The following is a 16,705-nucleotide window of genomic DNA, read 5'->3' as shown; positions in this document are numbered from 1 at the left end:
CTTAGCTCCACAATCTATTCTTTCTTGACTTTTCTCCAGGTCACGTTACTTTGAATTCACAACATTTCACTCTGCAGATGCTCAAGTTCACTTAAATTTAAAAGGACATGAGCCATAGCTTCCTGACCTAAAAGGGAAAATTAATAATGTCCCTTTCTCTCTCTTCCTCTCTTGCGTTTTCTTTTGTGACTTAAGAGGGGCCACACAGGTGTGCCTGGCACACGGGTCCCTGTCCGGTCCTGTCTTGGGCACACCCGTGCTTTCTAGGGGGGGTCACGCGGCCAGAGGAGTAACGACGAAGGCACGGGGCCTTTCCTCCTCCTCGGGGTGAGCGCGCTGAGCGCCCTCCGCTCCGGAGCACGGAGTCCGCGTTCCTCCTGCCAGCGGACAGAATCGGGCTCCCACCTCATGCGTCCGCGCTCACCTCCCTGAAGGCCACGTAACGCGCTGGGAACCAGTCACCACTGCAGCCGGACAAATCCTATGCCCGCCAGGTCTGCCTCCTGGTCGGCATCCCCGCCCTGGCGCCGAGGCAGTGACTGGCCTCCTCCTCACAGTCAGGGCACTGCTCCCGTGACCCACTGCCTCTCGCACGCGCCCTGCCCCGCACTTGGTAGTTTCTCTGAACATCCTCGGAGGCTGGGAGAGGAACACGGAAATGAGTCAGCTCCAGGAGAGCGACGTCATGGAGATGCCGTTCACAACACCCGGTGAGCCCGTGTCCCCCTGTGTGCCTTTCCTAATGTGAGCTCGTCGTCATGTAGGCTGGACATTCCAGGTATTTGAACTTGAATGCAGTGCCTGTGCCAAGCTGCCTGGGCACATGTGCTGAGCTGTGCTTTTCCCCAGTGCTTCAAGAAAGAGCATTCCTCTCCTTCCTTACAGCCCAGCCTGCCACGCACCCTGCACAAATCACTATGATTTGCACCACAGCACGCCTGCAGCCAAGGGGCCTGTAGCCATTTGCAACTTCTGAAATGGCCTGTGATACTGTAAGTCACCGGACAGTGTGGCATAAAATATGACTTAGGGAAATAGCCATGGCTGCGCACCTTCTTCCCCGGAGGCTATTGGTCACGTTGGCTTGTTCAGACGGAGAGCCTGTGCGGCCGTATTTCTCCAGGCGTTCTGCTGTCGGATGCCTGTACTGCTCACAGGCCACTGTGTCTTTGAACAAAAAACATATACACGTGTCCGTTCATTAGAAAACGATAGGTCATGTACCAGAGAGCTGATATCCATTTGAATATTTTCATTAAACATTATTTTGTTGCATGGTATTTGCAGCAAACATAGACCAGATTTATAGGCAGTGACATGGCTCAGTGGAAGCAAATTCCTAACTTATTAGGTCAAGCACAGGACAGGAACAACTACCCTGCAAGCCCGGGAAACAGCTTCGAAGCCATCCATCTGGCGCTTTCTCTATTTTCTGTGACACATCAGATTGTCCTTCAAAAGTGCGTCATTCACTTCTTTGCTGGGTTGGATCTAAAAAAAAAAATAGTCCTCGCTGTTTTTCAGCGCTTGAACTGCAGCTCCCTCTGTCCATCCCATCGGCCAGGGTGTGATCAGAGAAGCAGACCGGCTGGGTGAATGCGGAACACAGGGCTGGGTGCAGGGACTGCGGCCCACTCTGCAAGCCCACCTCAGCCCGCACCGCTCCTCCTGTAGCTGACCTCGCTTCCATTTTCCTCTAAACGGCCTCCTGGAAGCTCCAGAGAAACTGCCGCGTCGCCGTGCAGGCAGGACGTGTGCAAGACAGCAAAGGCAGCAAGACGGCCAAATGGTCTCTGAGTACCACCTCCAGGACCGTTCTCCCGAGCTCACAGCCAAACAGTCATAAACATGCCACCAATGGCAGAATGCTTACTGCAGAAATTAAAAGCGATAAACAACCTAATCAAATCTGGAAGAAGTCAATCACATTTTATATGGAGGGGATTGAGGAAAATCTGTTATGGGTTGAATTGTGCCCTCTCCCGCAAAAAGTGACCAGTTCAGTCTGTGAAAATAACCCGAGGCCGGCTTCGCTGGCCTGCGCAGATTTTACTTCGGGCCCGTGGGGCGGGCAGACTCGCACTGCAGGCCTCCGAACCTGACACCGGCACGAGCAGCATCTTCCGCGGGAGACGCAGGAGACGGTGATCGGGAGCAGGGAGGGTATCAGACTCAAGCTGATTGGCTGGGGTCACAGAGGTGACCTTACTTAGAACGAGAAATCGTTACAGATGTTTGGCAGTTGGTGACCTGCTGCTGGACATGCCACATTTCTGGTCAGGGGAACATTTATAGGAACGTGAAAGCTTTCGATGTTTCTGTTTGCTGCTGCAGCATTTTGGGCCTAGAAATTAACTTCAGCAAGTCCTAACCCAGTACCTGTAAATGTGCCTTATTTGTAAGTGGAGTCTTTACAGAGAAAATCAAATTAGAATGACGTCATTAGAGAGGGCCCTGTGTGGCAGTGGCTGAGTGTCGTCCCCTGCACCAGGAGGCCACAGATCAGGGGACATGCCCGGGTTGTGGGCTCCATCCCCACTAGGGGGTGTGCAGGAGGCAGCCAATCAATGTTTCTCTCTCATCAATGTTTGTATCTTTCTCTCCCTTTCCTTTCCTCTCTATGAAATCAAATAAAAACATGTCTTTAAATGAGCTCATTAGAGTGGGCCCTCATCGATATAACTGGAGCCCTTATAGGAAGGGGAAAGTTGGACATTCGCAGAGAGCAGCCGATATCCTGTGATGGAAGTGGTACATCTACAAGCAAGAACCTAAAGCTGCCAGGAAACACGGAAGCTAGAAGAGGCAAGAAAGGATTCTCCCCACAGTGTCAGAGAGCCAGTCCTGCCCAAACCTGGCTTCCAGATATCTAGCCTCGAGTCTGTGAGGCAATGGAGTTCTCCTGCTTTAAGCCCAGCTTGGGGCCTGCGTTACAGCAGGGCCTGCCTGTTGCAGAGCATCATTCCCAGTATGGTCCCTCGCAGCTCTTTCTATGGCATCCTTCCTCCCAGGACACCTCTGCAGGTTGGGGTGTGAAGGCACTGAACTCCCCGGAGGCACCCCTAGGCCAGCTGTCTTACCCCGCTCCCCCTGGAGAACGGGCCCCTGAGTGTGGTCTGCGGACTCTGCCCACAGCACCTGGAACACCGCCGCCTCGCCGCCTCACCTGAGCACAGCAGGTCAGAACAGTACCGCAGAGTGACAAAAAGGCCGGCCAAGTGTTTCCAGATAACTAACCTACACTTTTAAGCACCAAATATTTCTTTCAAATTTTCACCATTTTAGATGGCAGTCTCTCTAAAATATTAATTAATTAACTAACCGACGCTGCTGATGCGCTCGTTGATTTAGGATTATCATGAAGAACGCCAGCTGTTATGCCACAGCAACACAGTCCAGCCGCTGGGAGCTGCTGAGGTGCGTGATGCTGTCGGCACCCACTAAATGGACCCATTCTTTCATTGGGGAGAAGCTCTCCAATGCTCACACTTTTTAAATCCCCTGCCAGTGATTCCTGGCATCTGTTAACGTGGCAGTTTCTCCCCCTTCTCATCTGTTCTTCCCAAGCAGCGTGTCCAAGGCTCTCAGCTAAGCTGGCTTCCTGGAATCGTATTTACAAACCTGGAGATGAACTGCCTGAAACCTCCTTCCAGGGGTTTAGTCTCAGCCACAGGGAAAGTTGCCTCTCCCAAGGGTACCCCTTCCCAGGGGAGCTCATGTCCTCACTGATGCAGACATATGGAGGGAGATGTACAAATTATAGATATTGAGAGCGATAGGTATGCATGTGTGTGTGTGAGAGAGAGAGATGGGATGTATCATCATTTTTGGATGGTTGGTTGGTTATTTAAGATCTTACTGCAATTCTTGCTGTATTTCATTATATTTGATGAAACCTATCTTTGTAAAATGTTATTATTGTGTTTTAAATAACCACATTGTTTTTCTAAAATTATTAAAGCCCTATCTTACAGATTTTATTTTTTAAGTTCTTAATTATTAGTAATTTTCATTGTAATTATATAAATGTGTTGTTTCTTGATTAAATAAGAATTAATTTTACTTTTGGACTTAACTGACAATTTAATTAAAAGGACTTTCATCACAATTGGTCTTTTGTGTCAGGTGCTTCTTGGCAAATTCAACTGATTTAGATACTTTTCTATTATATGTACTTCTTTCTTGGGCAATTAAAATGAACTGCATATTGAACACTGGCTGCATCGCTTAGCCAAGTGGTGGCTTCATGCCTGGTGGAGAGGGAGACCTGCCCAATACTGTTTTCCTGTTCAATGCAGATGTTTTGAATAATCTGCACCATATTTCCCTTAGATTGTCAACTGCTCAAAAAAGTAAATCATGTGCTTTTAAGAGTCCTACATACAATTGAATGCAATTGGGCCCTGCAGTTTCTTGAGCATGATGACATGATGACGATGATGACATGTTGATGATGATATGATGACTGAGGATGATGAGGATGATCAGGAGTGTGTCTGAGTGTCCAGGAGAAAATGAGCGGGGTTGTGTTGGCATCAGTCACCGCTAAGAATGTATCAGTAGTGCATGAATCATTTAGAAGCCTCAAAAAGACCCTTGATGTTATACTATTTCATATTAAATTATACTTATTGAACCGAAATCAAGTAGAAGACGTGTTTTGAGCTCCCAATTTAGAATGCCTTGTCTATTTTAAGTCTTAAAAGCAGGTGCTCTGGGGAAAATAGCATAAAGATTCCTCGCTGAACATGGAAAGACTGTCACACGGAACGGTTGACTGATGATGGCCCTAGTTGACATGTCTGTTCTTAGCTATATTTTCAAAAGCATCAAAGTCATTCTGCAGTCTCCTGGTAAATTGTCAAATCTGCTGGAATTGCTGTTGGATTTGGATCATATCTGTCTATTCACAAAAGTTCTTTTTAAAAAACGACCAATAAACTTTGGCCTTTGAATTTGAGTTCTCGTTAAAGAGAAGTTGTATATTTTTTCTTTCCTAAGAGAATTTACCCTTTTAGTGAATTGCCTGAACTATACGCTACAAAAAGGCAAATTTCAGAATGGGTTGAAAATGGTATAACAGATATCTGAAACAACTAAGAATTCAACCAATATGCAATTTTAGGTTAAAAGAGATCATTTCCTAAGAATTACAGTTTTAGAATTACTACTTATGGACCAATTGATTTAAGAGACATTGTGGTACACTACAGCACTAAAATATCATGAGAATAAAGATATGCCTAAGATGTACCTAACTGAGGATTGAAACTATATAGAGGGGAAATTAACCCTAAGTCATTTTCTTTCCCTCGGTTCAATTCAGGTGGTATAAGCAGAGAGCCCCAGAGTAAGGAGCAGAATAATTATTTGAATTCCTACCCATTGAGTGAGGTAGACGAACCCACTAACTTACAGGAGAGGCAGGTAACAGAGGAATGGGGGCCCAGATAAGAGGGTGCAATAAGGACTCAAGCAAGTTAAAGAGAATTAATAACCAGTACATGGCACCAATAGCAAGAATGGAACCCCAGACTTCTGAAGGAACTTACTGCAACTGAGTCTCACTGGTCTCTGGGTGCTGTAGGCCAGCCTAACTGGAGTCATTCAGACGCTGACATGATTGCTGACCCTTGTATAAATGCAATACTGGAAAACATCTGACTTTATGATGCCATCTATAAAAAAATGAAAAGATCCAAGAGAGTGATCGTTCTAATTACTTCTGAGTATGAGTTCTAGGCCCTTTGACAAGGGGGCCTCTTTCTTCTTCTGTGTCTCTGACAGTGTTTGCAGCATACAATTCTGATCTTGGGAGACAGAATAGTCTTCGTCCAGTTCCACCTGACATTCTCCATGTAGAAGTAAAGATCAGGAATAAATTTAAGATGAAGGAGCTATTATTCATTGATGGTTAGATATGTCTTTAAAGGATCTTATCAGTGAAATATTTCTTAAGCCAAATACTACAGATTTTCTTTTCATAGGTAAATACAACCTAGAGAAACATGAACAAGCTAAAAATCACCCAAGTTTTCAGAATAATGTAACCTAATAAAAGAGAAATAATATCACTTTCCCATAAATAATCCTGCTTCATATTAATATGTGTGCCTTTTAAAATCATACCATACAGCTTCTATAAAGCCAAAGAGGGAAAATCAAGTTACGACCGAGTACTCATGACTATTCATCACCACCTCCTCCTAAATACAATGTATGTCATCCCCACATCACAATTGTTCTGTGATCTGATGCTTTAGGTCAAAAACTGAGCTGCTGAAATAAATACCTCTGCAGAGGAGGTGATAGTGAATTTGCAATCCTTTCATCACTTTAAAATTGGGAACGAGGTTAGGTCCTTGGGATCATTGGGGTGGGCTTTGGCTGTGAAATTCAGTTGCAACATGAGTCAGAATGAGTGACTGACAGTGTTCATTAAAGTCATACAATTAGTAGACAAAGCATGCAACTGGCATCAGAAAGCATTGCAGCAGACAAGGCATGAGGAAAGAGCTGGAACTGAGGTCAGGGGCAAAGTTCACTGCCACCCAAAGAACCAGGTCAGGTCCAAAGGGGCCACAGGAGAATGGAGAATGTGAGCTCATTCCCTGGGAGAGCAGCAGTTCTGTGATGATGCGGACACATCGGACCTTTATCTCCAGAGCCTAGACTGGTTGGACTTCCCATGCTCTCTGGAGGCTCCCCCTGGGACAAGAGAATCATTGCCAGTCCTTTAAAGGTATTTGAGGCTACGTCATCTTGCCTAAACTCCTGGGGAGCATATTTTATTCCTTGTTATATCTCCCATCCATAAACCAGTGCCCGGCACATAGTAGACAATAAATATTGTACTTAATGCACCCCCAACTTATCAGAGTATGTGTGCCCTCAGGGGTTCAACACTGTCAATGGGCCTTTACAAAGCAACACAGCAATACTGTCTCACTCACACATGTAACATTGACAGTTTGCAAAGCACCCACCAATGTCATCCCATCTGGCCTTCACTGCCATTCGAAGCAAATACTAATTTTAACCATCGTTCCATTGATGCGAGAAAGCTGAGCCTCAGAGAGATTGAGTGACTTGGTCGACTGACTTAGAATACGTAGAGGAATTAGGGTTAGAAATTAGATTTCTTAGATCCAAGTCCTGTTCTCTCCTGCTTGAGTTCTGATGTTTAAACTTAGAGAAAAATACCATTGATTTTTTGCTTCTGGTGGCTGAGGAAAGAAAGCATATATTCATCCTCCTGCAAGTTCTTCACAAGCATGGGCCACATCTTCAGCCCAACATCAAATGCAATGCAGACCACAGACAAGACTGGCTTACAAAAGAAGGCAGGAAGTTAAATGAATACAGGCATTTGCTAAAAAGAATCAAAGAGAAAGGCACTATAAAGAGGAAAACAATACATGTATTTATGATTTTATAAAAGATGTAAATAGCCCTGGCTGGTGGCTTGGTTGGTTGGAACATTGCTCAGTACACCAAATGGTTGTGGGTTTGATTCCTAGTCAGGGCACATACCTATGTCGCAGGTTCATTCCCCGTCGGGGCACATATGGAAGGCAGGAAGGCAAACACATCAACGTTTCTTTCTCTCTTTCCTCTCCTCTTCTCTCCTCTGCTCTCCTCTCCTCTCCTCTCTTTTCCTCTTCCTTCCTCTCCTTCTCCAATCAATAAAAACATATCCTCAGGTGGGGATTTTAGAAAAAGATAAGAACATAGCTTTCCTGTATTCCCAGAGTGCATTTTGGCATGCCTTGTCCTTGTGAACACTGCCCCGTTTAATTCCTTCTTTCCAAAGGTGAACGGGCATGTTCAATTACAGTCATGGGAATCAAGCCTTCAACTCTTAGTTACAATATAGTGTTCCAATCTTTTCACATAATGTGTATATATTTTATGTACCTGCTCAAATAGTACTGCTAAAGTAGTACATGATTTTGGCAGAACAAAAGCTCCCCCACCATAGATAAAACACAGACTGGAGCATAGGTAAAGAGAGTGCATGGTGCACATATTCATAAAAAGTAGCATTAGACTGCTTGTTTAACCAGATTGAATAGGGAGAGACGGGCATTTTCTGTCTGTGAACATACTGATGGGATCGTTAGCAGCATCATGTCCATGGCACAGCCAACACCTTAATCAATACTTCCTAGTCCTCACCTCACACTACAAAATTGCATACATTTAGGGCTGAGTACAGAAATTAATTTAAGCTTTACCCCTATGCTTCAAGTATGCTGGGCACAAATGCAGAAAGCATATGAAATTGATAATTTTATATTAGGCCTGGCAGTATGGGACGTATGCCTTCCCAGATTTAAAGAAAGAAGGAAAAGAAAAAGAATATAATAGTATAATATAGTTAGGGTTCAAATTCAGTTTTGTTCATAGCAGGTAATTCCATTTTCAGATTAAGTAAAATTCTGAGTTTCTGCTAAAATCTACAGAAATATCAGGGGTTGTTTGTGATATATTTGCATAGCTCTCGGGTAACCTGGCCAGGGAAATTCCTCAACTTAAATTCAGCTATGTGGACTAAGAAATAGGACAGTAAGAATTCTTAAAACCAAGTTAATTCAAAATGTCAGTATAACCTGTACACTGTTATTCATCAATCCACTCATACTTGTGTTAACTCACTAATGTGTTTGCATCAATGATATGCCATTGTCTATGATATACCCCTTATGACTTAACCCCTGACCCCTGTCCTTCCACCTGGGAAAATCTCTCCCCTCTTTCAATATTGAACACAAGTATCCTTCCCAGACACTTAGGTGCTCAAAGCTCCAACAACAAAATGAAGGGCTCATGCTGTTCCACTTTCCGTACTTCCCCCTCACTACCGACAGGTCCTCCTTAGGCCAGGAAGACTGTCATCCGCATTTGTTATTGACTTAACCGGTATGAGCAAGGCAAAGTGCAATGCCTAGGACATATTAAACACTCAGCAAAAATCCAATGAATGGTCCATTGATTGAGTAACTGATTGCATATTAGGAAGTAGGAATATCACTAGTCACTCAGCTGTTTTGAATCATATTTAATCTTTCCCTTGTCCATTTCCAGCTGACTGAAATAAACAGCAGAAAAGAAAACATTATCAGTACATTTGAGTAGTAGATTGTTCCTCTAAAATCTTTCCATAAGGATTGCTTTACAGGTAAATTAGGTATTTGGGGAGTCTTATTAGGTAATCAGTATTTTCTTCACTTTTATAGAATCTGATTTACTTATTTATTTACTAGAGGCCCGATGCACGAAATTCATGCAAGAGTAGGGCTTCCTTCCCCTGGCTGCCAGCACTGGTTTCCTTCTGGCACCCGGGACCCGGGCTTCCCTCCAGCCCGGCTTCCTCTGGAAGGATGTTCAGAATGACATCCAGTCTAATTAGCATCTTACCCTTTCATTATTATAGATTCATGACTCATGACTCATGTTCATGAGTCATGAATATCCTAGCAGTAGTGTTCCTGGTTATAAGCAATAGAAATAAATTCTAATTTAAAACAAAGTGGTTGATGGGAAGTGTGTTAGGAGGAGGCTCACAGGCTGGGCTGGAGGCTGAGGATCATGGGGCAGGAGCGGAACCTCAGAGCCACAGAGCCACCTGCTGGCAGCACCGGAAGCATCCACGCACACGATCAAGAGGCTCCATGGCTGCCTCCCCCTCTTCCATTCCCGCATTCTGCGTTCTGTGTAGAGTTCTCCAGGTGGTTCAGGGCCACTGCCTCCCAGGGGCTTTTACAGGGACACTGTCACCAGCACGGTCTGCCCCCAGGCCTGCCCCCACGGAGGAGAGGCGATGCCAAGCCAAAGCAGGGTGCCATTCAGGAAGGAAGTGGATATTAGCAGCCAGAAACATCACAAATATTCCCCCACAGATGTGTAATGCATTTATATACAAAGCGTCTTCAAAAACTGTAGGGATGTCCAAGGTGAATTAACAGGCTTAATTCATTTTATTTTTCTTGTATAAAATTATGTGGTGGCCACAGCGGGAGCCTGGGTCCTCTGCACAGAAACTCTGGTGTGGGTCTTGACAAGATGGTCAGTGAATTCCTGATAGGGAGACTTGGTGAACACGGTCTCTTTCCAGAGATCGGGGGTGAGATAGCTGTAGGTCTTAGAGATGGCATCAAAGGTGGCCTTGGCGAAGTTGCCCAGGGTGGCAGTGCAGCCCCTGGCTGAAGTGTAGCAGTCGTCAATACCAGCCATCATCAGCAACTTCTTAGGCACAGGGGCCGAGACAATGCCCGTACCCCTGGGGGCAGGGATGAGGCGCACCAGTACAGAGCCACAGCGGCCAGTCACCTTGCAAGGTACGGTGTGGGGCTTGCCAATCTTGTTTCCCCAGTAGCCTCGCCGCACGGGCACAATGGAGAGCTTGGCCAGGATGATGGCTCCACGGATGGCAGTGGCTACTTCCTTTGAGCACTTCACACCCAGACCGACATGTCCATTGTAGTCCCCAATGGCGACAAATGCCTTGAACCGGGTCCTCTGGCCAGCACGTGTCTGCTTTTGCACAGGCATGATCTTCAAGACTTCATCCTGCCAGTATCAGGATGTTCGGCATACATGTAACTGCTAATATTCAGTCATGTTTTACTTACAAAAATGGCAATTTCATATGGCTCAACCTAAAATTTAGGCAAAACAGATAATAAACCATTCAATTATCATATTCTGAGAGCTAATAAGCAGTTTATTTTATTTTTTTCTGTAACCACTAGAGGCCTGGTGCACGGGATTTGTGTACTGGTGGGGAGTATGGCCTGCAGGGATTGGCTGGCTGTGGGAGCACACTGACCACCAGAGGGCAGCTCCTGCATTGAGCGTCTGCCCCCTGGTGGTCAGTGCGCATCATAGCAGCTGGTCGACCGGTCGTTCTGGTCGTTCTGCCATTCAGTCGCTGGGCTTTTATTATATAAGATTCTTCCCAATGTATAATAGTTACCTTAAACTCAGTGTGCACTGCTTGTCAGCTCTGACTTCTGTTTACCCAAGAATTCACCTTAACTTCCTTTACTAAGTAATAGGATTTCAGTGGAATCTACAGACTCACAAAGCAAAATAATGTTGTGGTATGTTTTATATCTGACATTATTAAAATGAGTCTATCCTAATGCATGAAAATAAATGGGGAATAGAAAGTAGGTCATGTGGCCAATGGGAATTCGCCCAAGAGAAACATTTTCTGTGACTACTGTATAAGTAAAAGGAATGGCTTCGAAGGCAATTATAGCGCAAAATGATTGTGTGTGATGCTCAAGTAAGGTAATATATCCAGCATAGTAAGCGGGACATGTTCTTTTCAAGAAAAGTATAGAACTAGGAGTGGGAGGGGGGAAAGAGTCCAAATCAGAAAAGTGCTGCCAAAATTGCAAGCCTAGTCTTCTAGTTCTTCAAGATCATGGAGAGGGTGGTTCCCATGCCAACTTACTGAACCAATGTTTTCCATGCCAACTCAAATGATGAGCAGTAAAAAGGGGCTATTTTTCCAGCTCTCTCTTTGAGCCAGCTCTCTCACAGTGGAGAGTGAACTGCCTCAAGTGGCTGAGAGGTGCTTGGAGGCCTCTCCAATCTCAGCTGCTGAGACCCGACCAGACTGACTCACAGTGGGCTGGGTGGGTACACTTGAGACTGCACAGCTCTCGTGTGAGATTCTCTGAGCGAGAGTGCCTTGTGGCTTAGAAGAGTTCATGCAACTTCTCACATACCCAATTTATTCTCAGAACGTTAAAAAGGGAGTAGAAAGGACCCCTTTTTGAACATTTTATTTATTTATGCACTTAGTTGTAAGTACTTTACAGTACTAAATTTCTTCATATTCAGTATTTTAAGGGTGACATTTAGGTCTGTGTCAGGAATCCCTAAGACCACACTTGACTCAAAAATTCACTGGAAAGATTACCACACTCAGAAAAACTCACATTTTCAACTCACATTTCTGGTTTAGTATAGAAAAAAAATCCAACTAAAATCAGCAAAGGAAAAGACTCATGGGACAAATGCCAGGAGAAACCAGACAGTCCCCGGGTGTCTCCTTCAAGTGGAGTCGTGTGGCACTAATTCTCCCAGCAGCCATGTGTGACATACGCCATTGCTGCCCACCTGGGCAGTTCCCTGGGGCCTGAAGTCCAGAGTGTTTAGTGGAGGGTCAGTGCCACAGGTGTGTGAGCCTTCCTGCATGACTGACCTCAGCTACTCAGACTCCGGCCCCTCACAGAGCAGACTGTTCACCATAAGTCACAGGGTTTATGTGCATTATCTGTTCAGAGATGGTAGCTCATGCCTAAGGCCTCACGAATATAAAAACACTCTTGCTGGGCAGACTGTCCCAAGGGCTCAGAGCTCATCTCCAAAAAGCTGGCCAGGCGTCAGTCCTGAAGAGGAGCTCCTTCTCAGAATGTGCAGGACGTGAGCCGCTGGATGCTGAGTTAGCCCTCTCCTGCAGGGCAAACTGCTCATTCTTATATGAAATCTCTTTCTTATATGCTACTAATTGTAACTGGGCACATGGCAGAACAATTAGAAATTACATTTCCCGGGGGGGGGGGCGGGGGGGGACTGAGGGACATGGACAACAGTGTGGTGGCTGCCAGGGGGAGGGGGAGGGGAAGGGGCTGATGGAGGAGAGTAAAGGGTGGATAAATGGTGATGGACAGAGACTTAACTTGGGGTAGTAAACACAATACAGTTTGCGTTGTAGGGTTGTGCACCTGAAACCTGTATAATCTTGTTCACCAGTGTCACCCAATAAATTCAGTTAAAAAAAAAAGAAATGACATTTCCCATTCTCCCTTGCTGCTGATTCTGACTGTGTGACCAAGCTCTCTCCAACAGATGGCATGAAACCCACCATACTGCTTTAAAGAAAATTGCTTTCGCTGAGCTTTCTTTGTTTGCTCATTCCTGTGAAACAATGAGGGGTCAGCAACCCAACTTCAACCCATGACCAAGAAGTTCTGTATCTGATAATATAACCCAAAAATTCTCACACATGTCCTTAGGGCACATAGATAAAGGTGTTCACCAAGCATTGCTTGAGGCAGCAGTGAATTAGAGGCAATAAAGAAAATGTGGTGTATTCATACTAATCAGAGGGATGCTCAAAATATGGAACAAATTGAATGGCATCAGTCCCAGCCAAAACGAATCTCAGCCTTGGCACTAGAGTAGGTTCCTAGAGACCTCCTATTTCCCCTCCCCCCAGAGCTTGGTGTCAACCCAGGAGGTGCTGGATTATGGAGGAGACCTCATGAGACCTGAGCAGAAATTACTCACCAGCTGTGTGGAGACATCTCCATATTTCAACCACCAGAATGACCACACATGGGCACACCAACTGAAAACACCCTGAATGCAGTGCTAGGCATATGGTTAGACTAAGTGGAATACATGGTCACAGAGCAACACAGATGAAGAAATGAGAAATAAAATGAGATGCATAGCAGAAACCATTTATTTACTTACTTACTTATTTTTTAACCTTTACTGTTGGCAGTATTACAGACGTCCCTCTTTTTCCCCCCTTTGCTCCCCTCCACCCTGTTCCCAACCCACCCCAGGCCTTCACCCCCCTACTGTCTGTGTCCATTGTTAATATCTTTGGTTAATCTCTTCCCACCCCTGCTCCCCCTTCCCTCTGAGATTCATCAGTCTGTTCCACACTTCCATGCCTCTGATTCTATTTTATTCTCCAGTTTATTTTGTTCATTAGATTTTTTGTTTGTTTATTTTTAGATTCAATTGTTGATATGTATTTGTTGCTATTTTATTGTTCACATTTTTATTTCTTCTTCTTCTTCTCCTTCTTCTCCTTCTTCTTCTTCAATACCCTTCAACTTTTCATATTTCATATAATATTGGTTTGGCTTATTTCTTATTTGTGAAGCTCTTTATCTGACCTTCAATTCTAAAGAAGAGCTTTGCTGAGGACTTGCTGGGGTTGGACCCCAGCAGATTAATCTTATTTGTAGATGCTTGCTATTCATCACTTTAAATATTTCTTGCCACTCCCTTCTGGCCTGCAAAGTTTCTGTTGAGAAATCAGCTGACAGTCGTATGGGTGCTCCCTTGTAGGTAACTGACTGCTTTTCTCTTGCTGCTTTTAAGAGTCTCTCTTTGTCTTTCACCCTTGGCATTTTAATTATGATGTGTCTTGGTGTAGGCCTCTTTGGGTTTCTTTTGTTTGGGACTCTCTATGCTTCCTGGACCTGTAAGTCTATTTCTTTTACCAGGGAGGGGAAGTTTTATGTCATTATTTCTTCAAATAGGTTTTCAATATCTTGCTCTCTCTCATCTCCTGGTACCCCATAATGTGGATGTTAGTGTGCTTGAAGTTGTCCCAGAGGCTCCTTACACTATCTTCATATTTTTGGATTATTTTTTCTTTTTGCTCTTCTGATTGGGTGTTTTATGCTTCCTCATATTCCACATCATTGACTTGATTCTCAGCACCCTCTACTCTACTGTTGGATCCCTGTAAATTATTCTTTATTTCAGTTAGTGTATATTTCATTTCTGACTGGGCTTTTTGCATGTCTTTGACTTTCTCACTAAGATCCTTGAAAGTCTCATGAAGATCCTTGAGTAACCTTATAACCATGGTTTTGAACTTTATATCCAAAAGTTTGCTTGCTTCATTTCTTGCATTTGTGACATGTTTCTTTGTCTCCCCATTGGCTGATTCCTTGTGTTTGTTTCTATGTATTAGGTAAAGCTGCTATGTTTCCTGGAATTGGTAGAGTGGCCTTGTGTAGGAGGTGTCCTATAGGGCCCAGTAGCTTAGCCTCCCCAGTCACCTGAGCTGGGCACTCTAGATGGATCCCTGTGTGGTCTGTGTGCACAGTCTTGTAGTTGAGCCTTGCTTAGTGTTGGCATCACTGAGAGGAATTGACCTCCAGGCCAATTGGCTCTTGGGACCAGTTGCAGCTACAGTGGGAGAGCTAATGTGCAGGAAACACCCCTATGGAGCAGGACTTGCTTCAGTGGGGCTTTGGTGCTCACTAAGTGTGTCACTTATGGATGTGTAGAGTTTTAATCTGCTATGGTCTGAAGCTATCCACTGGGTCCACTGGCTCTAGGGCAGGGGTGGGCAAACTTTTTGACTCGAGGGCCACAATGGGTTCTTAAACTGGACCGGAGGGCCGGAAAAAAAGCATGGATGGAGTGTTTGTGTGAACTAATATAAATTCAAAGTAAACATCATTACGTTAAAGGGTACGGTCTTTTTTTTTTTTAGTTTTACTCATTTCAAATGGGCCGTAGTTTGCCCACGGCTACTCTAGGCCCTCCAGGGAGGTGCAAAGTCAGCCACTGGCTGGAGCCTTCCTGCAGGAGCTATTTGCATTGTGCTTGGGGGTTCCCTGGTGAGGCCTAGCTGTGAAGTAAGGCAGGCTGGTGCTAGTGCTGGGCCTTGGGCCTTTTATTGATAGGTTTGGGGCTCCCTGACCCAGCTGCAACTTTTTTGAGAGATTTTAGCTAAGTCTGAAGCCTGAGCCAGGACAGGCCATTTATATGCAAAAGCCACTGCAAACAGGTTGAGTGGGGCTGCAAATTGGCTGGGGCGGGGGTCTCAGGAAATCCCCAGAGTGGAGCAAACAGTGTGCTCCAGGCTGATGGAGACTTAGATATGACTGCCAGTCAGCATTACAACCAGGGAGGTCCCAGCCCAGGAACAGTGACCTCTGCGAACACCTCCATCTGGGAGAATGCCTCCCCTGAGTTTCTGCCTTGCTGCCAGACAATCCAGTTCCCCCTTGTATGTGTTAGTGTCCCCCAGGGCCTCACCCTGGTGCTGGAGCTCAAAGAAAGTGGGATCTTGTAAGTTCAGTTTATGTGCTGGCCTTTTAAGAGGAACAGCTGTGTCTCCAGCAGCCAATCCCTGCTGGATTTTACAGCCCAAAGTTATGGGGACTTCTTCTTTTCCCACCTATAGGAGCCTGGGATGGGGGTCTGGTGTGGGGCTCCTCACAGTGGCCTCTGCAGAGACAATCTCCCACCCAATTAAAAAAAAGGCACACGTGAGTGCTGGTTCAGCCTGTTCCATGCCTCAGCCCCTCCTGCCAGTCTCAATTTAGTTTCTTCTTTACTTTTCTAGTTGTAAGATTTCCATTCAACCAGATTTTAGGCAGTTCTGAATGATGGTTGTTCTGTATTTTAGTTGTAATTTTGATGTGGTTGTTGGAGGCAGTGAGTACAGGCATTTACCTACACCACCATCTTGGATCTCAGGAAACCATTTAAATGAAATATATTTGTCACAAGACATAGCACACACTTTATAATAACCCTTTATTTGCACTTATTACATGAGCAAAGGGAAATAGCAAAAGGGAATAGAGATGACGAAAATAAATAAACAAGAGGGGGCCTGTGTACATTAATGATGATTATGTCCAGAATATTTCATAACAACTAGTTTCTCTGAGTCCATCCAAAAGCAATCAGTCTGTCCCTGCCACGACCTTCGCAGCAGGGTTCAGGATCTGAAGGAGGGGCTGATGCACAAATGAAAATGCTATACAAGAAATATGAATTTAGAAGGCATTGGGGGCCAGGTGGAGTCTCTTTTTTTGAAAAGACACACCAACTTCTGGCTATTTATTTACTTGAATACACATTTGCCCTTTATCAATGCATACAGGCAGATCAAAGGTAAAGTTTGGTAAACAGTAAA

General features: G+C 44.9%; 2 protein-coding genes across 2 annotated transcripts in view; both read right to left on the bottom strand.

Annotated features, from left to right (window-relative positions):
- Positions 1–16,705, bottom strand: part of CNBD1 (cyclic nucleotide binding domain containing 1) — a gene marked incomplete at its 3' end in the record, with an annotated part of 195,662 nt that overhangs the window by 101,891 nt on the left and 77,066 nt on the right. The window lies entirely within an intron of this gene.
- Positions 9,966–10,568, bottom strand: LOC308533205 (small ribosomal subunit protein uS5-like). Its single transcript, XM_081111052.1, has one exon. It carries the CDS (start codon positions 10,552–10,554, stop codon positions 10,000–10,002), a length of 555 nt encoding a protein of 184 aa, XP_080967178.1. The 5' UTR covers positions 10,555–10,568; the 3' UTR covers positions 9,966–9,999.

The sequence above is a fragment of the Myotis nattereri genome (genome assembly GCF_964212035.1).
Source record: "Myotis nattereri genome assembly, chromosome: 17".
Lineage (NCBI taxonomy): Eukaryota > Metazoa > Chordata > Mammalia > Chiroptera > Vespertilionidae > Myotis > Myotis nattereri.
The sequence above is the reverse complement of the archived record's forward strand: the minus strand, read 5'-3'. Positions and strand labels throughout refer to the sequence as shown.